Source organism: Bemisia tabaci, chromosome 8 (genome assembly GCF_918797505.1).
Source record: "Bemisia tabaci chromosome 8, PGI_BMITA_v3".
Lineage (NCBI taxonomy): Eukaryota > Metazoa > Arthropoda > Insecta > Hemiptera > Aleyrodidae > Bemisia > Bemisia tabaci.
In genome coordinates, this window is record NC_092800.1 from 26,723,521 (window position 1) to 26,749,768 (window position 26,248).

A 26,248-nucleotide genomic window follows, 5' to 3' on the forward strand; every position below is an offset into this window, starting at 1 on the left:
TTTAGATGAAGGAGTGGAGAGGAATTGAAAAATACTAATCTATGTCGACATTTTCGACTGTCATCACTCTTTCAAGGGGTGATTCCCGTGTACTTTTTTGCCTTCTGTTCATTTCTGGCATTGAAAAAGACCTCCGATGAATTTACAATATTCGACACCTTACACGACATATTGGCGACAGAAATTTGTTTTAATCATGAAAGGGTCATTTTGGCCGCCATATTAGATTTCAGCTTTACCATGTTGATTACGATGATTTCTGACTGCAAATTCGAATTTTTTACGACCAGAAATATGTGATAATAGATACCCTACAAGATACTACTTATGTGACAGAAATATTTCTTTATCCTGAAAGGATCATTTTGGTCGCCAACTTGGATTTTTAGGGGGAGTTTCATGATTTTTGAGAAGCTATCATCAATCTCCATACTTCGGAAAATAAAATGATGGGGTTAAACCAGCTACTGCAGTTTCTCCACGAACTGGCAATTGGAACATAGGTGTTGTCGAAAATGTCATCAACTGCAAAAAATGTGATTTATCGCTTGATTTATGGCTTTGGAGGTTTGAAATTGACGGATCATATGCCAGAAGGTATGAAAAAGTTTTTTGGCACTCAGTAGAAGCACTAGAGGCAATGGGGTTACAGCAATATTCACGTAAATTTTTCGACATTTCTAGACATTTCCGAAATTTTTGGAAAAAAGTAAATTATTTCTTGGATTACGTAGCATGGTGTCAACGATCATGGTGTCAACAAACAGTTTTTCTAAGTTTTTGTTGACACCATGATCATCCAAAAATAAAAAATTCTGACCCTCATGAAAAATGATCACGGTGTCAACGATCACAACGTCAACGAAACTTCAAACTTGCCTCAATAACACCTTTTAAATCTCAAGTCTTGTTTTTCTTGTGTTATTCACTCTAACCTAACCTAACCTAACCTAACCTAACCTAACCTAACCTAACCTAACCCAACCTAACCCAACCTAACCTAACCTAACCTAACCTTACCTGACCTAAACTAACCTAATCCAACTATACGTGACCCAGACCTCTCCTGTACACTTAATTTTTTAATTTTACTCACAAGGAAGATATTTTTCTGTTTGTTGACACCGTGATCGTTGACACCATGCTCAGGGCCCATTTTTGCGTTTTACTGCCTGATCACGACGTCAACAATCGTTGACTCCATGATCAGATTTTTGGTTTGTTGACACCATGATCGTTGCCACCATGCAACGTTACCATTTCTTGAAAGTAAGGGAATTAGTGGTCCAAACTTGGCGAATTGCGATGTAAAATTTTGCATAGAACATTTTTTGCCCCTTGACAACTTTGCGCATCTGTGAAAATTTACGAGTAAATTCTGAATTTTTTAAAGCATCTCCGGACCCTTCGAGTTTGGGCATAGCGGCCATTTTGAATATGATGCCCCGGGAGACGGACATTTTGATTGCTAAAAAAGGTATCATAGGGACCTTAGAAGATACCCTAAAAGTTTTAGGGTGGGATGCGAAAGTATCTTCGTGGCCCCTATCTGCCCCCTCTTAAAATTAATTTCCGTTCCTTAACCTTTTTTTTAAATTTTTTCTTTCTTTTTTGACCAGATTTGTTGAATGGAATTGGACCGCGTTAAACAAAAAGGAACCAAGCTACATCAGTTGTTGCCAACTTTAATTTGGCAATTTAATTTTTTACATGAAAACGGTTGTGCGGATTTTCGTGCAAATTTTGGTGAATTTCCTCCATAGTACGAAGCTAATTCCTTAAAATTTTCAAAGAAATTCACACAGACTTTCTCTCATAAAAAATTAAATTGCTCGGTTAAATTTGGCAATAGCTGATGTGGCTTGGTTCCTTTTTGTTAAACGCGGTCCAATTATTTTCAACAACTGTTTACTTATTTGTCTTCGAAAAATACACCATAAGTATCTTCACTGCACACCGACACTTAGAAATGTACCAACTTAATATACTCCTGTATGTAACCGATGGAAACTTAAAAAAAATCCTCTTTTTCTCAGGCATCCCAGTTGGAAGGAGTTGCTTTAGCGATAATTATGAATCTGAGAGATCAGTGAGTGAAGATATTGTAGAGCTTCAAGACATCAAAATGTCACCAATTCCACCCATCCGTAATCGACAAACTATGCCTAGGTACGTAATGAGCGTTGACAATTCTAGCGCAGCGGCGCGCGGCGGCCAAAAACTGAAAATGAATCTTCAAGTCGGAATTTCAAAATGCTTGAAACATCCTGAGGATGTATTTAGGCTATAAGAAGCTAGGTATGCAAAAAATCATAAAATCAAAAGGAAGGAACTGTAGAACCCGCAAATGACCAATCCATGCATAATCGCATAGACGCAGTATTCCTCTTGATTTAATTCATTTGCACTTGGTTCCTGCTTTACCTTCATTAGTACAAATACGTCCAAACGACTTGACCCTAAAGAGTGATCTAAAAAGGCGTTAAAATTCTTAAAAGACTATAGTTTTCAGTGTATGCGTACTTACAATCTTTGAAAAAAGCAGACAAACTCTGAGATAAGTAGTAATTTTTCTGACGATTTATTTAAAGGCAGGAGAGATGGGACGTTGGGGTAATTTGTGTATAGGTTGGCGGCAGTGACATGGTACTTACTGGGATATGTTGGTCTTTAAAGTGGCTCTCACTGTCTGTAGAGTCTAGGTGGTGAAAGCTGCTAATATGTTCTCTCTGAGATAATAATTATAATTGTTTTTCATCAATCCAAACTCATAGTTTTCAAATTTATACATATTGTACGTCATCCAGCTATAATTACATCAAGTGGTGGAAGGCTAACACCTCTCTGTTTTAAGTTTTGTTCGTTTGTTTGAAAAATGGTCATGAAGGGGGGATAGGACACTTTAAAACAATACAGGGGGGAGGGATAGGGACGGGATACTTGAATTTAAAATTCTTAGCAACACACAAGGGCTGTCACTTGAAATTTAGAAAAATTGAGGCTTTTACGTGTTATTTTCCTAAGTTTCTGATTAAAAAAAGAGAGGTTTAACGGTATTCTCACTTTTTTATGTACTGTAAAAATAATGCTAATTATGCATTCGATGCTAAGTTTCTTTTTTCCCCATAGTTAATTTGTTTTTTGATGCCACACTTTGTTTTTGTTCCAGTTCAACCATTTAATAAAAGTGTGCAAACTAAAAAAATGGGTAATTTATCTTAAATACTGTCCGAACCCTCTTTGTACGTGTCCCTCCTTCAAATGAGGAGGGATGGGACGTTTTTTAATTGTTTTTAAAGTTGCTCCCGGAATTTAGGGTTTTAATATTTTGAAGATCCAGTTGTTCCAATGTTCTGTATAACAAACTAAACGATAGCTGTTTTCAATTCTCAAAATTTTTAATCAAGAAGCTTTTTTTCTTCTTCTTTTCTTTTCTTTGTTTTAATCTCTCCTGCCTCGCCATACTCATTGTTGCGGAAAACAATGATGGAACAGTAAATATTGCAGTATTTAGAAGCCTCCGAAAAAACGTTCAACATTTTCTCATGCATAGATTAAAATTGTGAACAGAGTACAGTTAATTAAAACTCCTTCGGAAAACGCAAAAAATCATTGGACAAATCGTACCTGTTATTGGACATAAAACATTTTAGCAGTGCTTTTTTTTGACAAATAGGTACTTATGGACGCTATGCATCCCAAGAAGCACAGTGCAAATAAAATATTTAAATTATTTTTCACTTTAATTGCACGTTTTACAAGGAAATTGAAATATTTTTGGATTATTTCGTCAATCAATGCCGATTTTGAGCTATAAATGAAGTAAATTCTGTTCGTGAAAAAGGTAGATAGGCAATTTTTAGAGAGAGAAAATAAATAGATGAATAGAAAACTAACTTATTTCTCTTTTATCACGATGAATTTTAGTTAGAGAAGCCTCTCTAATTCATGAACATGACACGATATACGGCACTTTTATCGGTTAGCAAAAAAAAAAATTCGACCATGTAGGTAATTGCAGACTAATACATGTGCTACTTAAGAGTGCGCCAAGATTTTGTGTAAGTATTTCTGAGTTTTTTCTCCCTTGGAAATATTACCAATTTATGTCCAAAAGTAATTTCTAACACTTTCTATCTATGTTTTAAGGTATTTAAACAATGAACAAATTGACGATCCTTCGAAATTCCCTCCGAGTTTCCGGATAAATCGCTCAAGTGCTGCGTACTCATATTCAGTGAACCGTCGAGGACTGAGGTTCCGAGGAAACCGGCGCAACGACCACACACGACCGAAAATGCTCCACGCAATCAAAAAAGGAGCGTCCGCCTTAAAAGTATCCATGCCAAAAATAAAAGACGTCAACGTAATTGACAAATATTCAAGGATCATTTTCCCCGTATCATTCATGGTATTTAACGCAGGGTATTGGCTGTTTTACATAATGTGAAACGGCAAAGATATTACCCCTCTAAAATCGAGTTTTATGGTAGCATATAAGACTAGTTTAATTCTCTTTGGGGTAGTACATAACTAGCACATCATGCCAATAATGTAAAATTAAGTTCAGACATGTTGAACTGAGTATTATTAAACTACCTACACCTAAGTAGCAAAACCTTACATGTAAATGAACTACGTTGTGCAATCACCACGAATTACCATTTACGAATTGTCCTTAAATGTATCTTTCTATGAATAGGAAAACGAATGGCAGACATGTTTTTAGAATGTGCCGGAAATAGCAGTTCATCATTGCAAAATGTAAGAAGTCCAAGTACAAACCAACACATGCAAATAAGTACCGGCTGCTGAGTGCTCTCAAGAATACGTAAAATTCATACGATGATTTGTCAAAAACAAACTAAACTGAAGAGCTTTCTTCATAGTTTTATTTTTACAATTTTCTCTGATATCTATTGGAGGTGAAGGGGAGACCGGGGACAGTTGAAACAGGGGTCAAATGTAACAGGTCTGATTGGTGGCGCTGTGAGTGGCGAGACCGTAAACTATGTATAGTGTATTGTTCCTATACTAACTGTGACTAACTGTCCTGAATTTCAACTTGATGGAGCAATTTTTGTTCAAATGACGACACATTAAAGAAATTGAACCATTTTCAGAGCTGTCCCGGTGCAAGTTTAACAAAATTATTTTCGGGTTTGTGACCAGGGGTTTAATATCAACGGTATGAACTTTTTAAATGAGTTATTAGATCGTATCTTAAGGTACATTTTGGTAAGAATGTTTTATCCTTTCTGCACAGTGAGTGGCAGCACTGATTTTTTTCAAAAATAAGTGGCGCGGGGGACAGTTGTAACACTGAAACCGGGGACAGTTGTAACAAGCTAACTTACAGGTTATGTCAATGTTAACGTGCTATTTCACTGCAATATTTGGTGCTAAGTACCGAAGTATTGGTTTTAATTTTGGTGTTAAAGTTTATTATTAAATTATTAAAAACTGTTATTAAATTATTAAAAATAAATAATTGATTAATAATAAATAATAACAATAATTACTTATTAATTAATAATAATAATTATTCATTATTATTTATTAATAAATAATTTAATTTAATTAATTGATTTAATTATTTTGTGCTTTTATTTTGATCACTATTCCTTATAATATATTTTAATTGAGAAATTTCCAAACGGAGGGGGGGGGGGGGGGTCATGGGTACCAAGACTTATAAATATGATTACCATTTTGATCAATTTTCTTGCAGAAAAGCTTCTTGCTTTTTTCATTTTTCAAGCAAATCTGAATTTCAGACGCAGACCCCCCCTCCGGTTTGGTAGGTAGTTCTTATTTTTTGGGAGTGTGGGAGGTCAAAATTTTTTGCAGACCAAAAATAGTAGTAAAATCTTTTTTTAAAGTTAATTACTCCAATTCTTAAGTTTTGTTACAACCGCCCCTGCCCTTGTTACAATCGACCCCAGGCCTGGGACGGTTGTAACAAAATCGAAATTTTTTCAAAGTCCTTAAAATGTGTCAAAAGTTTCAAGAAAATTTAAAGGGACCATCATTTTCAAAAGTAAGCCTTCCAAAGAGGCTGTGATAAAAAAATTACGAAATTTTATAATATAGTAAGCAATTTAGAGCCATTTTCCCGAATCCGTTACAACTGTCCCCGGTCTCCCCGGGCCATACTAGGAGTCTGTGGCCGTTACCCCAAAGTAGCATTTTTCAACGGAAAAATTGCGATATTTCTCAATTAAATTACGATTTTCTTACGGTTTTATCGGCGATAAAATCGCTAGGATCATCAACATCTGAGCGATTCTCCTCGATCTGTTCGCAATTTTATCGCGATAAGATCGAGGATAATCGCTCAGATGCTGATGATCCTAGCGATTATATTACCGATAAAATCGTCAAAAAAAAGGGATTTACGCTGTTAGCCGATTGCCGTAAGGTTTGGCCGTCAGGTCCTTTGACGAAGACGAGCGTTAAATCCCCGGAGCCTCCGCGGGGATTCGAGCCCCAGTCCCAGCGGTGGTAGGCCAGCACATTGCCACTAGGCTATGGCCGCTATACCTATGACTAACGAGTGCGAATTGAAGCCTCTTATACATGGATCGACGCTTCGCAACCTTACAACTTTTGTCATAGCGTTGACTGACACCGAGTTTTCATTGGAATTTTTTTTTTTATTTTCCCTCCTCTGTATTTTATTTCATACCTTGAAGTACGGTTGGTAAAATAAGGTTCTATTCGTAATCTCATCATTCTGTCCCGGTAAAATTACCAATAATAGTGAGATGGCAAAGTTACCGATGGACCTTGGTAAAAACGCAAACATTTTTTATCGACAGTGGTAAAATTACCGAGATAAAATGGTAAAGTTACCGGAAATTGATTACCAATAAAAGTGGTACATATTCCTACCTGAAAAAACCAGTAAAAATACCAGTTTTTATGTAAGCTTACCAGTCTGTCTTGGTAAGATTACCAATAATTGGTAAAAAAAGTGAGATGGTAAAGTTACCAACGGACCTCGGTAAAAACGCCGATAATTTTTTTTTAGTGTGGGCGTACCTCCCACCATCCAAACACCACGCCCAACCTCGTATCGAATCGTTCTTACACCTCCGCTAAAGAACATCTTTCATAAGCGTTATTCGTGCGTTCTTGGGCGAAGATGAGAAATTTCAATTTTATCTCCACAAAATCTCGTTCGATGAAATCGAAATTTTATTGAAATTTAATGCGATGAAATCGCAATTTATCGCGATTTTTTATCCGATAATATTGCAATAAATCGACGTCGATAAAATCGCGATGTACATTTTCCGATTAAATCGCAATTTATCGCGATCACTGCTACTTGGGACGTGACCGCCAACCACTGAAAGAAAAAAAACTAAGTACATGTAAAAAATCGAGAAGCAACCATGTTCAAGTTACTTATTTAAGTAAGAGATGAACGGTTCAAAAGCTGACGGATGCACGCGAAGGTAGCGTACCTATTTATCTCTGCTTACAACGTTATGCACCACTTTTATGTTGTATTTTTGAGCAATTTTTTTTAAAAGGCTACACAGTTTTTCTGAAAAGTTTCCTCAACTTTTCCTGAATGATCTCAAATAAAAGCATCGAAATACGCGATATTTTAGTTATCACTTTATTTTTAATGTAACCAAAAAAATTGAATATCATTCGAGTTTCTGTATCGTTATAATGAGGATACATACTATTTTCCTTTTAATTATGGTAAAATTTGGAGCAGAGAGTCAAGAATGATGTACTTGCTAGTTTAGTGGCGACTACAACCCCAGATAGCACACAATATATATATATATCGCGGATATCTGTACAATATCCGCGATTTTTGGATATCCATAGAACATCCATGGATGCTCATGGAATATCCAAGCGGCCACTCAGCCTATTTTTGAGTATTCTATGGATATCCATAGAACATTCAGTGTAGAAAATGAGAGAAGTGTCGTCACTAAGTTCACAGCTGTTTTCTTTTTTTGTCACGCGCAGTATGGCCGAATATTTTATTTTACTCTTCATTTTCAATATGATTACCTAATGTGCAATTCGGTCGGGAGTCCCGACTTTCATAGTCATGAATCCCTTTCACGCTCCCCACGAAGACATGAGAGGGCTCCAGACAAAGAAGTTTGGATTCTTTGGGGTCAACTACCAGAGAGCCTAGAGAGTCCAGAGAGTCTACGTCAATTTTGAGACCCAAGGGGGAACTCGTGGAGGGAGGCACCCGGCTCCGTCCCCCTCTTCAAGGGTTTATCAATAGGGCAGGCCAATTTTAAATTTTCAGGAGTAAGTTTCGGTCAAAATTGGGACCACCCCCCCCCTCCCCAATGGAGGCGGGTCCAGTGGGTATGAAAAACCCCCACTCCCCAGGTGAGGGGGTCAGGGGACTTCCCCCGGAAAAATTTTGATGTTGTCTGGGGCAATTTAAGGCGTTTACCTATGGGCGCTCCTCCTATTTCCTCCTTTCTTTTCTCTCTTCTTTTTCCCTCATTTTTTTCTCTATTTCGATAATTGTTCGTTTTTTTCTTCCCATTCTTCATTTTTCGTTTTTTTCTTCTTTTCTTTGTTTTCTCTCTCTCTCTCTCTCTCTCCTCTCTCTCTCTCTCTCCCTCTCTCCCCCCCCCCCCCCCCTTGTTCACCTACGTCAATTTTGAGACCCAAGGGGGAACTCGTGGAGGGAGGCACCCGGCTCCGTCCCCCTCTTCAAGGGTTTATCAATAGGGCAGGCCAATTTTAAATTTTCAGGAGTAAGTTTCGGTCAAAATTGGGACCACCCCCCCCCCCTCCCCAATGGAGGCGGGTCCAGTGGGTATGAAAAACCCCCACTCCCCAGGTGAGGGGGTCAGGGGACTTCCCCCGGAAAAATTTTGATGTTGTCTGGGGCAATTTAAGGCGTTTACCTATGGGCGCTCCTCCTATTTCCTCCTTTATTTTCTCTTTTCTTTTTCCCTCATTTTTTTCTCTATTTCGATAATTGTTCGTTTTTTTCTTCCCATTCTTCATTTTTCGTTTTTTTCTTCTTTTCTTTGTTTTCTCTCTCTCTCTCTCTCTCTCTCTCTCTCTCTCTCTCTCTCCCTCTCTCCCCCTCCCCCCCCCCCCCTTGTTCACCTTCCTTTTGAGAGTGACCGCAATGCAGTCATTCACTAGCCACTTATCGAGGATTGACCGTGGCACGATTGCGAGCAACGCCGCCACCGTGCGCAGAGACGCAAATCTGGCTACTGCGCGTAGTAAAAAAAGAAAACAGCTGTAAACTTAGTTGACGACACTTCTATCAATTTCTACACTAAAGGTTCTATGGATATTCATAGAATATTCCAAACATAGACTGAGTGGCCGCTTGGATATTCCATGAACATCCATGGATGTTCTATGGATATCCAAAAATCGCGGATATTGTACGGATATGTCCACGGTATATTGTGTGCTATGGGGGGTTGTAACGATTAAGGTCGTTTCAATACCACCACACCACTCGCAACTCAATTCGCGCCTCGAAATTTTACCTTCAATCGGCCATCTGTATAAAATCAGATGTGCTGCCGACAGATATGAAAATGAATGCAATTCATTTCAAATAGTCTAAATCAGTGCATAGACATCATTTCTTAGATTCAGAACGCATTTTCGCATTATTTAAACTCAAGAAAGTCAACTGATTTAAGTCGTTATCAAGTTCATCACCCAATCGTCAATTTTAAGTTCTATATTTAAAATATCAGGTATTCGTCAGAGAGTTCGCGATAAATGTAATTTATGATGATGAAGTTACACAAGTATTACTTAATTGTGCCTAAGTATCAAAAGGGAGCAGTATTTTCATCATAGTTTGCACTCTCATGAAAAGTAGTAGGTATCCAAAGATTTATTCAATACCATTTCGTACACCTATCGAAAGCGGTGCGGAGGATCCAGGGGAAAAGAAATTGCAACCTTCGCAGAGTTCTTATTACATGTTTATTTTCCTTATGTCACAATTACTATTCTTCAGATATTGAAGAGACAAAGTTGTTTCCTGAGGACCCTATCGGTTAAAAGAAAATTTCCAAAAGTTGCTGAACTAGGAGCCCTGGCGTACCTTATCATCACACAGGACTATCACTGCGCTTAGATTGAAAGAAATTAGCTTGCATTTTTACAATAAAACCCATGTGCTCTAGAGTTGTTTTGTTTAGTTGAATTAAATTTAATTGGCAATAAGACCATGTTTTCTTCATGATTAATCTTAGTGAGCTCTTACTTCTTACAGTTTCGGTTAATCGTTGACTGGTTAGAGGCCGTTACCTGACGATGTGAGGTACAAATCTGATCACTTTTCTGCACAGTTCAATCATTAAGTCAACTTAATGTTACAAAATTAGAGCTCTTTGATTTTGAGTATTAGGGTGGTTTCACGATAACTGCATGGAATAGTTTTGTTGCCGCAACGGACAACATATTTTTCGGTCATATTTTTAGTAATAATGATAATCACTCGAATCTTTGCATTAATCTACACAGGGTTACGTGTCGTAACGCTTTTTAAAGATTTATCGCTCTACTTTTCAATTTTAATAGATAAATGGCCGATAATGTGCTGTCTGTTACCCTGACTTTTTACCACGCAACAGACAGCACATTTTCGGAATATTCATAATATTAATTGAAAAGTAGAGCAATAAATCATTAGAAAGCGTTATTATACGTAACCCTTTAAAGGTTAATGCGAAAAAATTCGAGTGATTATCATTTCTCCTAAAAATATGACCGAAAAATGTGTTGTCTGTTACGGCGACAAAACTATTCCAGTTATCGTGAAACAACCCAATAGCTCCAATTTGGTTCCTTCCAAGTCTCTCTGATTTTAAGTCGGAAGTTTGCTGAAAACATCATTTTGCCGGACAATATCAGCTAGAAAAGTCTTTCATGAAAAGTAGGTATGAAAATATACTCATTCTATCTTCTCGGCTTGATGATTAATTTAAAGTGAAGGCTTCATCGATATGAAAGTATTTCAATATCAAAGGCAAAATTTCCTAAACCACGCCGAACCAAAGTGACTATGCAACAGCTATCTGGCTACACCAAAACCTGAATTGTACGATTCCTACGGAACGCTCTACTTGTATTACTTATGTAGTTGTAACGCACATTATTACAATCGGCACTCGAACCATAGTATTCTTTCCGAAGATCTGTATGTTTATGAATCTATGCTAGTTATGAAGGCTCATTCAAGAAATTTGAATTGCAATTATCAAGTACCCTCATCTTTCCTTGCTCCTGTGCGAAGCAAAGGCTATTCCGCGGGGCTCGCTATCGAAGATTTTGAGTTATGCAGCAAATAGTAGGAAGAAGCAAAGTATATTCGATGAACAGGTGAAATTCAACCGATGCTCTTCCATAGGTGTAGGTACTATACTTAGGTACTTGTTGCTAGTATCTCTATTCTTACTTACTTTAATTTAATACGCTGCTGTTGAGTTATTTGGTGCGAAATAAGGCAAAGGTATTGAGAAGATAGCAGACTGAAAAATGTTGGATACTCTGAATACATGGACTGAAGTAGGCCAATTACTAGTTTCTTATAGTTTTTCAAGTCACGTTTACAGTTTTTATCATCACCATATAACTCCGTTAAAAGGGGACAACACGGGCAGTAATACATAAGTACTAGCAGTATTTTATTGGGAGTGCCTGTACTCAAATATTTACCCCTAGCCTATTAAATTTTATAAATGATATTTTATATCTCCAGGGGAATAATTATGGTGAGGTCGGGTTACTGGGCGGAGGGGTACCTTATTGGGCCTGACACTCTATATTTCTACCCTACTAGTGCTAAAATTGTTTTCACCGTTGGTGTACCAACATCATGACGTAAGTCGTCTAGAACATATTTATATCAGGTGAGGTCGGGTAACTGGGCAAGGGTTCGGAGAAAAATGTCAAAATTTAAACTTCTTGATTTTTCCCCCATCATTATACCTATTGACAGTAGAGGCTACATTTTTTCATTTTTTTTAAGTAAGTGTAACACCAAGTCTAAATGCAGGACGAGTCAAAAGTCAAATTTTATCTTTCAATTTTTTCCGACAAATTTTCAAAAATTTCCCGTTTTATTTTGACTCAGTTACCCAACGTTGTGGGGTAACTGGACTACTACTCCCCCCCCCCCCCCATTAATTTTGGAGGGGGGAATAATTTTTAAATCTTATTGGCCAGGAGATGATGTCCTCCTAATGGAGATTTAAGAAAATGTCATTTTTATATAAAAATGTTCAAGTGGTTACAAATGATGTTGTAACAGTTGGCGGTAAAAAAAAACCTTCAAATCAGACAATTGAATAATGGTAAAAAAAGAAATTTCTTCCAGATAAATGCTTAGAACTTTCAGTATTACTACTTATCAAGAAGTATTATATTTCAGGACTCTTTTTGGCCAGTTTGAGTTAGATTAAGGATGATAAATTTTTAAAAAATCAGTAAAAAAGCTTAAGCCGCAAGGCTGATCACGTTGGAGTAAAGTGCCAAAAAGTTCCTAAGTATAATTAACTTTAGGTGTTATTAAATTCATTATAGGATGAGGTTCATGAATGATATTTTGACTGAATGGAATGAAATAAAAACTTTTAAAAGATTTGAACTGGGCAGGTGCCCACCGGCTCAGTTACCCCACGAAGGGGAAATTTTCCTGGTAATTGGGCATCAACTCTTCGCAGCCAGTTTTATAATCCAATAATGTTGTAATTGCTCACGCATTACACAAATACATCATACACGAAGAGGAAATGTCAAAGTTGAATAAAATATTTCCTTGGAGTGAGATATGAGGCTCTTTCCGGGACCACCTCTGGCGTTGTTTTGGGAAAAAGCTGTTCAATTTTTGGCACTTCACCAATCACCAAAAAACATGTTTTTTAAGGTTATGTGTACATGTTCTAGATGGCTTACGTCATTATGACGGTGTACCAACTGTGAAAACGATTTTAGCACTAATAGGCTAGAAATACAGGGTATGGCCCAGTTACCCCTCCACCGAATTACCCAACCACACCTTAAAGTTACTTTGCTTCGACAGGAACTTTTTGACGCTTTACTCTACCGAAATCAGCCTTGCTGCTTAAGTTTATTTACTTATTTTTTAAAAACAATTCATCCTTAGCCTTACTGAAACTGGCCAAAACGTGTCCTGAAAAATTATTCTTCTTGATAAGTAATAATACTGAAAGTTCTAAGCATTTATTTAAAAGGAAAATTTTTTTTTTGGACCGTTATTGAATTCTCAGATTTGAGGGTTTTTTTTACCGCCAACTGTTACAACATCATTTGTAACCACTTAAACATTTTAATATAAATTAAAATGACATTTTCTTAAACCTCCACGCATGAGAAGGGCATCACCTTCTGGCCGATGAAAATTTAAAATAATTACCCCCTCAAAAATTAAGGGCGGGGGGGGGGGGGATAGTCCAGGTACCCCACAACGTTGGGTAACTGGGTTATAAAAAAAACAGGAAATTTTAGAAAATTTGTTGGAAAAAATTGAAAGATAAAATTCGACTTTTCACTCATCCTACATTTAGACTAGGTGTTACACTTACTATAAAAAATATACAAGTAGCCTCTACTGTCAATGTAATGATGGGAAAAAAATAATGAAGTTAACATTTTGACATTTCTCTCCGCACATTTTTTTTTTTTTTTCTTTTTATCAATTTCAAGTAGCCTATCGGCTAATCCCACGCTTATTACCCCAGCCCCAGGTGACCATTGCCCGAGACCATCAAACTCAGATCACCTGGCCGGGAATCGAACCCGGGACCTCTTGGTCATAGGGCCAGCGCTACAACCACTACACCACAGGAGGCCGGCATTTGCTTAGTTACCCGACCTCACCTGACCGACCTCAAGAGGGAACTTTATTAGTAATGAATCCTTAGCCACAAATATTCATACTGCCGTGCTGAGGATAAACGCCGCATGAGCCTTCAAGCGTTGCCAAATTTCCTTCAGCAAATCAAAAGTTTTCAAGAAAATTTGTGAATATTCTACTTCAATTTTTAAGACGATTTTGTACGTAATTTTATCTAAAACGTCTGAAAATTTCATTAAGAAATGTGCCCCCTGAGCGGAAAGTTTCAATTTATTCATAAAAAACGTTATTACTACGGTTAAGATTAAATGTAGGGTTAGTCGAGCGACCGAAATCCTTGTTGCCTATTGGTGTTTCACTTCCAACACACGCGTTCTACTCATAGGTGTATCGGCCGCTTTAGACCTACCGTCCGCGGTGTGCAGTATGTCCGATCAGTGTACACCGCGAGCCTGCAATCCTCGGATCAAAGGATTGTGAAAATGTTCCTGCTTTTTGTTATCTCATTTTTTCAATTTTTTTGAATGAAGAAGAAGCTAACTTTACAGCTTGAAATATAAACATCTCTCTTCACCTCTTTAACGCCTTTGGCCAAGGGAATTTTCCTCACAATGATGCCTTGAAAATGTCCGATTCCCAGAGAACTTTTAAAATAGGTTAAGCTATCTGACATAAGGGAGGAGAATGAGCTGGGTTCAGAAATTACGGTAACAACAACATTTTATTCAAGACTACAAAGAGGCAATAATACAAATTTACATTATAAAATTACAGTTACGCAAATGTATAAACATTTGCATTTACAATACTAAAAATAACTTGGACGTACAATTACAAATACACAAAAACATTGACATCCTGTGATACTGAATCAAACTCAGGGAGAAGACAGAAACATGTTGAAAAGCTTGCTTAAAAACTAAACCTTTGGAATTGGACCAAAGGGCAAAATTGAGCTTCCTTGCTGATACCATAATTCTAGTGCATTGTTGACTATTTTCTCTGAGGCCTCCTTCGAGATCTGCAATAGAGCAAAATCAACGGAACGAAAATGTAAGTAGCAGCACTTATTAAGACTTGACACGCATGGAATCAATAATGATTACCTCCTTTCGTTTTGCAACATTCTCCAAACTTGTCCTACTTTAAGAAACTTCAGTAAGTCAGGTGCCGAAATTTTATTCTTCATTTACGAAAGTCACACTTAAGAGACGGCACACTTTAAAAAGGGCAAGTCTGATGGGGAGCAGGGGCAGATATCTGTCGTCCAACAAAATATTAACAGTAAAATTAGGTGCCAGAGAGAGACATACAAGTGTTGACTCAAAGGTAGGTCTCCCTATTTTATATTGCAAAGGTATAACAGATAGATTAATTGGGTACTAGTGCCAAGGGTTTGATTGATCATTCCCTCTGTCTCCCAGTGAGCTATAGTTATTGACATTTGGTCTTTTGGGTCGCCAAGATAATAAACTCTTTCTGCGCCCACCTCCTCTTGTTTATTAAAAAAGGGCGAGAATAAGTAATTTAGCAGCTTAAGTGATTTATGTGGCAGCGTTGCTGCATGCAATACCATGTTCAAAAGTCAGCAACATTCTTCATTGCACAAACAGGCGAAGTACTCATCCGCCGCGATGCAAAAATTCAATTAGTTATGTAGAAGACCACACCGACTCACTATGTCTGAATAATTATGAATCTTGGCTCTTTACAAACATCATGTTTAATATTTCCCATTACCATGAAATAACAATATTGTCATGGGTCCACTTTTGTTCACACACAAAAATTGAGGAGGACATTGTCATCGCACAAAATTATGAACCATTTCCTGGAATGCCAAAGTGGTATTGTTGGTTTGTCAAGTGGTAGAACGCAAAAAGATGCTGATAACTGTTTGAAAAAATCAAGAGTTCGGATCAAGAGAAAACGGCCCGGACTTGGACTACAACGGTCCTCTGCATGAGGGTCAACTCTTTAAGATTTGTTGGAAACTTTCGAAAGGCTTTTTACACATTCTCCTTCTTCCACAGACTGGGAGCCGAGCAACGATTATCGTTTCCTGCACATTAAATGAAATCTTGCTCTAAAAGCATTTAGACACAAGAAGACACTATAACAACGTATCAATAGAAACGTTCTTTAAATAAACATTTTGGATACACTCTCAAAATTTATCAAAGAAAATGGTTTCTTAGACACACTTTGAACACATTTCCGGTTCCCACAGGAGGAAAATTAAGACATAGATGATCCTACAAAGGTGCCATGGTGTACCGGGTACCCCAAGCAAAGTTAAAGTGCGCATGTTACGCACACATCGTGTACTTGCCCAATTCATGAAATGGGCAGATTTTTGCCCGTTTCATGAAATGAGCAATGCTGTTGCCCAAATCGTAAAATGCCGCGAAAGTTGCATATTTCATGAAATGGGGCAGGGAAAAATTGCCCAGTTCACGCATTGGGCAAAAGATGAAAAAACGCTCATGCTCTATTCGTGTAATTGCCCAATTCGTGGAGTGGGGCATGTGCCAATTCGTGAACGTAGCAACTGCTGAAAATTGGTTAAAAGGTACAATGAGGTGGTGGCCTAGTTATCTAGATTCTATCATTTATCGAGGTGTGGCACATAGATAACTTTATTGGGAGTGATGTCTTGTTTACTTCGGTAGAAGAATGTTTGGTTTTGCATAGCCAGTGAACAGCTAGCCGTCGCGTCGCGTGGAACGTCGTAGTGCGAAGTACCGGTTTAAAATTATTCCCCATCCCCCACAGCGCGCTCTCACCGTTGGTAACATGGAACACTGTTGCAGCCAGCATCAAGAACGGCTTGAATAGCGGCACTAGAGTGCGAGCACCGCCAGAGCCGCTAATAGGGTGCTTGAAATAGGTGTGAGTGTCTTGATTAACTTTAAGACTTACTTGTAAAAAGCAGTGTGAAACATCCGCAATATTATTGCAGGACATGAGACTGTGCCGAAAGGTCCGCAATAAGGCAACACTTACTACACAAAGAATTTTATGAGCTCCACATATCACCTTATCCCAGACTCTGTGGGCATGAAAAAAACAAAATTACTGATGTCATCCAGGGAATCAAAGTCCTAGCAGACATACCAAAACTAGACCCTTTATGGGAGAAAAGTTGAGTCATACCTGGCCTCGGCTAAGTTAGTAGATGCAAATGTTATTTCCTTTGGGAAAAACATGCTAATCAGTCGTAAACCTCCAATATCAAGTGATAACAAGCATATAGATACACAGATTTGGTTTAAACGGAAAAAGGAATGTATGTGGTAAAAAAGGAAAAGAGAAAAATAAAAAGTAGGATTTGAGAATCACAAGTTGCTACTTACTTTAATAATGCTAACTCATGAAGTGTTCCAGCAAAACAAGATCTGAACCAACTGTGATAGGGAACTTTGTGTAGAGATTCTATATTAAGAAGATGACTGGAATAAAAATCAAGGAGAGAATATTAGTAAGTATGTAAAAAAATGAGAAAAAATAAAAATAAATATAAGGAACATATGAGTCAATATCACCATAAAGATACTTAATATTGTCCTAGCGGCCAAATTATAGCGGCTCGTCTTAGCGGCCAATGTATCCCGAACGCCACTTTGACCGAAATTGAGGTATGAATAGTTTCAAAATAACGAGATGCATTCACATACAAAAATAATGTTTTTTAGTACAAACATGTAGAATAATGAATAAAAATTAATTAAAGGTAATGCACTTTCGTCTCACAAGCGCCATTTGGAAGAGAAGTACTTATCACAAGCGCCAATTTCGGCAACCGTCCACCTTTCTGGTCGTTTAAAATTTTTGCTAAAGCAACCCTCAGAGTGATTTGTAGCTAAATTATTTTCTATGTAAATGCATTTCGTTATCTTGAACATAATATTTTTTTCAGAATAAAAATAAATAAAAATGGAAAATACCCCTTTGAAGTTGATGAACTTTTGTATACAAGCGCTATGTTAATGCAAAATATCACAAGCTCCAAGTTGGGTAATCACTCATCTTTGGGATTGTTTTTACAATTTCAGTATCAACGACACTTGGAATGACCTGGAACAATAGGCCTGTTGCAACGCCTGTGGCGAGGACCTTCCCCTTCAGTGGGACCTATCTCTAAAATCAACCAAACCAAATGTTGCACAGTCTTGGAATGTGCACTAAAATAAAAAACACTGTAGCAAAAAAGATCCTGAAAATAAATTATGTGACTGTACCCATCCCGCATAGACCCTGCAGATTCAGACTATTCGGGGTTCTTTGCTTCTTTGCTGGTTTTTTTAATGATTTTTTAGCTAGCAACAAATGGCTGACGTTAAACATTCATGAATTACTAATTTCATGTAAACTTTTCTCAGTTACATCTCTCTACATCTTTGAATATATAAAATATTCAAGTGAAAATGGATACATTAAACCTGCAGATCTTCTACCATCTCATTCTTAAGATATCAGAAGCTGTAACGTCTCTATTCCTAAAACATCTTCCAAAGTTTCTGAAATTAATGTAAAATTTATATCTATAAGAATGTAAAAATCACTCCCCTCTAATTTGAAAATATTATTCAGAGAATTAAACCTAGCTCAATTTTTCGTTAATCTAAAAAATTACCTTCTGTTAAAGCCCTATCATGAACAAGTGAATTCTGCCCTGATATTACTTAAAAAAAAAAAAAAAAAAAAAAAAAAAAAAAAAAAAGTTATTATTTAGTGATCCCTACAAATCTTGTAATTTTGAAGACTTAAACTTGATTGAATGTTTAAATCCTTATGATTTCCTAATCACTGACTTGTATGATAGCCATACAATATGGAGGGTTTAGTTAGATTACTCCTTGACAGAAATCATGTCCTAGAAGCACAGTCTAATGACTTGTTCCAAAAATGTATTCACATGATAAAAATGATGACCTGAAACATTTCCTGATTTCATTTTGGGTGTGAACCTGTTGCTGCCACTAAGTATTTTTTAACTAGACCAGATGTTTGTTTTAAAAATTAACTAACCAGTGCAGCGCGGAATCAGTTTTAAAAAGCAAATTTTTCGAAAACTCTACCAGCCAAGAGACAGAATTTTCAAAGGTTTTGACACAATTGAAAAATCCCTTAGAAACCCAATAAATATCAACTTCATTGAAGAAAACTGAACAAAGAACTTGGCAAATGTGGAGAAAGTGTCTGTGCAGCTCTATCTGCAACAGAAAACAAAAAAGAATCATTAAAAAAGTACGTAGAGAAATCTCAATACTTCAGACAGATTGTTTAATGCTTCAAAAAGAAATTTTGGATGGATGTAAGTACCAAAAAACCGGCGCTCCGCTTCGCTCCGCGCCGGTCTTTGGGGCCAAGCCCCCCAGGACGCGCGCTTCGCGCGTGTTTTTTACTTTGAGTATCCGGCCTCAGTTGTTCTGTCTTTTAAGTGGCCCGCGCGTCCACCGCGGGAAGAGTGTATTTTCCGAAGGGAGGGGCGGGGGCGGGGAGCTATCAATCTTTGGAGGTTAAATTTACGTTTACACTGTTGGAGGCATTGATTATTCGAATAAGGACTTCATGTCGCCAGATTGCAACAACAATCCTCATGTAATGTCTGATATGAAAAAATGTCAACAAACGCTGTGGCAAGCTCGAATGACGATGGATGAATCTCCATAACCCACTGTGCGACAACATTGCCGTCTTGTCCACCGATTATCAGTCTGTAACCCACTGTGCGGCAATATAGCCATCAGTTCATCAGTTCGTGACCCATTGTACGACAACATTGCCGTCTTATCCACCACTTTTCAGTTCGTGACCCACTGTGTGACAACATTGCCGTCTTGTCCACCAATTTTCAGTTCGTGACCCACTGTGCGACAACATTGCCGTCTTGTCCACCAATTTTCAGGTCGTGATCCACTGTGCGGCTTCCCTTCTTTTGCCGCACATACCCCCCGCCTAAAACTTTCAAAGCTCGCCGTTTTTAAACGGCTCGACCGATTTCGCTCAAATTCAATACCAGCCTAGAACTAAGTAAGATCTTCCTTCTGTAAAAATTTCGACGATTAGGATATCCACTGTGACATCATAACCGAACACGTAGGAAAAATTGTTTTAAAAAATTGAACTCCCTGTAACTCGAGAACCACGCATCTGAGAGGATTTTGGTATGGGACTTTTCTGTTCGTTTTGACCCGTACAGGCTTGTCCAAAAGTCACCTACCACCCCTGTAACTTTTTTCCTAATTGAGATAGAAGTTTGAAACTTTGGCAATGTTCCTCGGTCTAAAGTAGCAACTTTATGTCCAACCCCTAAGGTCCAACTAAGAGAAAACTAAAAACACAAAAACTGTACAACCTTTGAAAATAGCAGATTAAAAAATGTGCAAAAGTTAATTATTAAATGATGGGAATGTTTAGAAGGATTCCTAACTGCCTCCGGCTCCTCATTTGTCTTGAACGGAGTAATTGAGAACAAGGGGCACTAGAAATTTCACATTTCACATAATTTGAGAAAATCGCCGAATTATGAAGCTACTTGAGATCTTTAAAATTCATTCTAAAGAGAATAAAACGGTTGACTATCATCATTTAAATGAAGTTAAGAAAATGAAATTCTTGACAATTGCGGCATTTGAAAACAATTTCATTACAAAGCTACCTGCAATAAACTGGATAAAAGCAGTTTTCGCACGACTTCTGTATGGTTGGTTCTGAAGAATCAGAAATGCAGATTTTCAACTACGAAATTATTGAAAAATGTACAAAAAGTATCTCTTAAGAGAAGAACAATGAAAGGGAGCAAACGAACCGGCGCTCCGCTTCGCGCCGGTGGGGGGGGGGGGGGCGAGCGGGTGTGCGGACCCCACCCCTAATTGAAAAATACTGCCCCAGCAGATTTTGTGACGTCACAAGGATCAATGACTGCCGTGATCCTTTCACATGTGATTATTCATATACATTCCATCTGTACAGCCGCCATGATACATTAGATTCGCGGCGGTTGAAACCATGGGGAGACCTTTTATGACATCATTAGAAGAAAGCCAATGAGGAACATTCTTCTCATCATCACAACTTTAAGCTCCTTTCACTCCGCCAAAAAAGCTGTTTCGCGTTTGTTTAAGCTCAAAAATGAGTTCCTCACTAAAATTTACTGAGGTTACACCCTTTCACCCCAGCAATTCCAAAGTCTAGTGACAGCCCCATTTTACTAAAGATCAGATATACTTAGCTCATTATCCTTTTCCTGATTGACTTCCATTACTTCTCTCGTTGAAGGAGTCATTTGCTTCAGCTACTGTTCAATTTTCTAGGTCATTGTAGTATTCTAGAAAGTCTTTGGATATGTATGATTTAAATTTGTTAAATTAGTGGATTGTCGCGACCCACAATGGGAGATGGACATTAGCGACTTTAGCACAATTTTGGGCACAGCCCCCCTTAAAAAGGAGTTCAAACCCAGGGAACAAATATTATCATGACATTGATTGAATCGGCATGAGCGAAAACGTCCGAATACATTGTTTCAGAATTTGAGAGAACGATTTCGTTGTAACTTGAGGACACGAGATGGTTTAAGACATTAGGAATGTAGAAAAATTTTACTAATAATCCCCGGTGCATAAGTAGACGTTTACAAAAGAGATAAATCTTATTCGTCATTGTCGTGGGGCAAAACAAACCATACTGCAATTAGGAAACCAGGTATTGGACAACGGACGATTTCCCATGAGTCGATTCAATTAACGTGTATGACCTCCAAGGTTTTACAGCCCGAATTTCTCTATATTGCAAAAAATGGACATTTGCGGTTTTTACGAGAAACGATTCATTCAAAGTCTGCGCGAAACCTTTGGTCACTCATCAGACCTCAGTGGCTTTACTTTCAAGTAAATGTTTTCAAACCTTTTGACTCCTTCAGTGCCCACTGCTGTGTAATTTTGTTCAAGAATATTTTAATTGAAAAGTAACGGATTACAAGAGAAGATTGATGGAATTTTTTTTTCCTTTTGGCTTAGGATGACGAAAAATAAGACAGTTTTTCTGTACAATACCTCTAACTTCCATGTAAACTTGAGACATTTGTTTTCTAGAAGCCACATGGCTATGACGATTTGAGATTCAGGCATGGCCTTATCAATGTACTTCATCTCAATTAAAGCATTTCTTAAATCGTTGTACTGATCTTGCCGTGCGTAGGTAACAAACGAATGGCACTCTTTGTTGAAGGGAAGAACTTCTGTTAAAAACAAGCAAGAACAAAAATTATGAGGAGATTAGATGGGTAATGAACAGCACAGAGTGTTCATTAATGTTTCACATGCATTCACGATTTCATTGTGAAATAGGGTCTGTTTAAGTACCCTAGTTTTCGTTCATATTTTTCATATGGAGAAATATTGGAATGTGCATGGCAAAAACACATTTTGAAGTGGTAAGTTCTGCAGACTTTGCCACAAGGATCAGAACACATCAAAATTGAGGCATTATTTACAAATAGGGCTGCATGCGCCAAGGGTTGATTGTGGAGAGCAGCTTAATTGATCCTACAAATACGCATACTAACTTTAGTTAAGATCCAATTCTTATATCAGAAATGCCAACAAAAAATGTGTCGTGCACGAAGGCCAAATTGACGCACATGGAGGCAGCTTGAAGTATAAGGTCCTCTTGAGGACTACGTGTCAGGATTACAAATATAGTTGGTTGCAAGATATCAATTTCTTTTTTAAATGCTGTTTTGAAAACTTTGAATGTATTTTTCTACGTACACCGTTTGCCCTTCGTGCACATACCAAGTGCTTCGAGTGTGGCAGCATAGAAGCTACTTGCTACTAAATTGAGGGAACCAAAAGCTTTATGTACCTATGACTGCTTCAGTCCAAGGTCAGCAGCTTGCAAGGAAGTGTTTCATGACCAATAGACAGGTCAAATATGACTGAATATGACTGGCCAATATGACTGTCTTTGGCCACAAAAGAATTTTAATTCCTCAGAATAAAAGTTTTCACCATTGCCACAATGTTGATGGGAGGATATCGCTTCAATTTGTCTATGGAAATACTTCGTAAAAGGAAATTGAGAAAGTCAAGAGCACTTACTTAAAACTAATTTCCAGACTAAAGCTCTGTGCACGCCTGGAACAGTAAATCTCAGGCAAAATTGACTCAAACGGTTTAAGTCTAAATCTTTGCTGGCTAGAATGACATCCAGGTATTTACTATCGTCAATATTTCTGAAACCAACTTTTTCATAGTACGATGAACGAAAATTTCTTCCATCTTTCAGCATTCCTGTGGTGAACTTGGTGGAATTGTATAACTAACTGTTACAGGAAATGTTGGACTGTACATAATATCTACAATCTTTAGCGAACCTGAAACTAAAAAAATGCAAATTTGTATAATTTACAAGTAGTATGATATTCTAACCCTTTGTGAAGGCTGTATTTGTGATATGTCTGAGACATTTGGATTGAAATAATAAGCAGACTTTCAAACCTGGATGAGCATGTTAGTCAACATAATTGATAAACTTTGCTTTGGATCACAATTTTTTAAACATAAACTTTTTTTTTAAGTTCTTAGAAAACCTAGACTTTTTGTAAGTAATTTAAATTTTGAAAAAATCAGCATCCCAATGGCGGGTGGGGGGGGGAGGAGGAGAAGGCTCTTTCTAGGGATGGACGAATATCATATTCGATTATTCGAAACTTATCAATTGCGATTATTAGAGAAATCGAAACTTGTGATTTTGAGTAGGTACTTCAAAGCAAATAACCAAATACTTTCGATTTTTTAGTTTTTTAAATTAGTTTCACTTTTTCAGTCATACTTAGCTTACACATATGTCTCTTATATTTGCACTTTTGGAAAAGTATTTCCACCCAATGGACTTTTCCTAACCATGGCATGAAGGTTTAGAGGGTCTAACCCTAAAATTTCGAACAATTAGAGGGAAAATACAAGGTAGATAATCGCAGTTTTGCCTTTTCAGATATTGATTGGATAATAATCGAATATTCGAATAATTACACCAACATTTGAATGTGATGCGATTATCTTGGTACCGATAGTTCGAATAAAATATTCGATTCTTGAAATATTCGACCATCCCTTCCTAGCTCTTCCACAGCAGAAAGGCCTTGGAAAGGAGTAAACACATGAATGCAAGTACAGTCCACTTCAGTAAAGCAAGAGATTATCCCCTCAGGGATTTTTGAAGTGTAAAAAAAACAGAAAAAGAGATAGGTACCTACTCTTATGTGACGCAGTGCAATGATGAAAGCAATAAAAATTCAATCAAGAATAAGGGTGGTTTCATGATTGCTGGAATAGTTTTACTGCCGTGGCAGACAAAATATTTTTCACTCAAATTTTTTTGCATTAATCTTCAAATGGTTACATATTATAATGCTTTCTAATGATTGATTGCTCTACTTCTCAATTAATATGATGTAAATTCCAATACGTGCTGTCTGTTACGCGGTAAAAAGTCAGCATAACAGTCAGCACATTTTCAGCCATTTATATAATAAAACTGAAAAGTAGAGCGATAAATCTTTGAAAAGCATTATAACACGTAACCCTGTGTAGATTGATGCAAAAAAAAAATGAGTGATTATCATTACTACTAAAAATATGACCACAAATGTGTTGTCTGTTACAGCAACAGAACTATTCCAGTTATCATGAAACCACTCATAAAACTTGAAGCAAGCTTTGATTTAATAAAAGGAATGCTGGATGTAGGTGACCCTCTCGATCCCCCTGTCAGCTGATTGCGGCTGTCAGGGGCTGGGACTAGCCGCCAATTGCTGGCACTTATGAGCAGTAGTTGCCAGGACTCCGTTTTCTCCCCACTTTCTAAGCCAAAAAAAAAATAAATAAATACCTAAAAGGGGAAAAAAACTTGAAGAAAACAAAATAAGATAATTTAACTGATCTAGGTACAAGAATAGAAGAGATTGGAAAAAATATTCTTAATCTGAATCATAGTCTTGGTAACTCACAGTTGTTGCTGCTCACAGATAGTTGCAACTATTCAATTTAGTTACCAAACTAAATGCTTACATAATAAATGTACTAGATGTAACAAAAATATGATGTTTAAAATCCAGATTACCTCCTTCAAATGCGGACTTTAGTGTCTATGCGTTCCAGGCAACGGTCTTGGGTCTATGCTACACATGCAGCCGGTGAGATATGGATATGATTCAGCTAACTGATAAAATCTGCACATTCATTTGGGCTGATATTTACCTAGTAAATCTGGATATACAGCCATTTGACGGTGGACCTCAAGGCTCTCACTCTTCACTAAGGTTTAATGTTGGGTACTTAATTTTGACTCTGATGGGAAGAGTATTTTTTATCCGGTAAAAGTATTTCCAGATGCGAAGTAGCGGAGTTGAATGAATGTACTGTGGATTTGGTTGTCTGAAGTCAAAATAAACTTTGTGTGTAGTCAGCTGAGTTGGCACTTGTTTAGCTTTGGCTTTTTCTATTAGCAAAGGCGCTGCAAAGAGGCGGATCAAGATCATAGAATAATAAATAAATAACTAAGTATCTGGCAAGGCGGGCGCTATGGCCATGGACCAAGAGAATAAATAAGGACCCCCAACGCCGGTTACCGCTGACATCAGCGCTCCCTGGCAGAGGGTGTAGTGAACTAAACCGACAATTGGGTCTACCTGTTTATATTTCCATGCACCACCTATTTAGGCTTATCACTCATTGTCAGTAGTGCTCATAAAAGTTTCTAGATCCTTGTATCCTCGTGGTCGCCCTGCAGTTTTGAAGAGTTTAGTGTGAAAAGTTTCCCATTTTCATTTCAATCTTCGTCAGTCTTCGGGTACATAAACTGGTAATAATGTGAAGTGTTTTTATCTGACCGTTTTACTCAGCAGCAACTAGAGTACCTATATAGCGAGAGTATGGACAGATCGTTTCATGGAGGGCTTAGGGCCCAAAAGTGCAGCCACCCTTCTAACCAACTTCTAACGCACAAAATTTCACTGCCAGTCCAAGGTACACTCTACTACAGGTATGGACAAACGGGGTGCCGAAGTGGCAGCGCTGAGAAAATCGGCGATCGAGTGACGTATGAAGTCGTACCGTCCATTTGCCGCGTATGTCTTCGCAGTCGTACTCTCGATGCTGTCAAATCTACGTGTTTTGACGACTTTCTAAAATTCCATTTGTCCATACCTGTAGTAGAGTGTACCTTGCTGCCAGTCTGCACATTCCAATTCTAACCAAGATGGCTAAGAATGTACATAAATGAGCGTTCTAACGCAAAAATGAGTAAATTTATGCAACAAGTAATTCAAATACGTGCTTTATTAACGATGGTTCGTAACAATTGTATTAGTAAAGC

The 26,248-nt window shown here is 37.7% G+C and overlaps 2 protein-coding genes across 4 annotated transcripts in view; one reads left to right on the forward strand and one right to left on the reverse strand.

The window, feature by feature from the left end:
* The window catches only part of LOC109035783 (gamma-aminobutyric acid receptor subunit beta-like), a gene marked incomplete at its 5' end in the record, with an annotated part of 33,446 nt that extends 25,830 nt beyond the window's left edge, over window positions 1-7,616 (forward strand). Inside the window, 2 exon segments of the mRNA XM_072303552.1 lie at window positions 2,037-2,169; window positions 4,150-7,616. Coding sequence (XP_072159653.1) covers window positions 2,037-2,169; window positions 4,150-4,450 — 434 coding nt within the window.
* A 6,950-nt stretch (window positions 7,617-14,566) lies between these two features.
* On the reverse strand, window positions 14,567-25,376 carry TBC1d7 (TBC1 domain family member 7). 3 transcript variants are annotated; one of them, XM_019049559.2, is made up of 7 exons: window positions 25,132-25,375; window positions 22,972-23,252; window positions 21,925-22,109; window positions 18,896-19,080; window positions 17,221-17,316; window positions 16,787-16,916; window positions 14,567-14,885 (listed from the first exon to the last, which is right to left on the reverse strand). In XM_019049559.2, the coding sequence occupies exons 2-7, from the start codon at window positions 23,159-23,161 to the stop codon at window positions 14,784-14,786; spliced, it is 888 nt and encodes a 295-aa protein (XP_018905104.1). In that variant the 5' UTR covers window positions 23,162-23,252; window positions 25,132-25,375; the 3' UTR covers window positions 14,567-14,783. The 3 variants fall into 3 exon arrangements, with proteins under 3 accessions (XP_018905104.1, XP_018905101.1, XP_018905105.1); XM_019049556.2 differs by having other exon boundaries at window positions 24,995-25,371; XM_019049560.2 differs by lacking the exon at window positions 16,787-16,916 and having other exon boundaries at window positions 24,995-25,376.
* Between the last annotated feature and the right edge of the window lie 872 nt (window positions 25,377-26,248).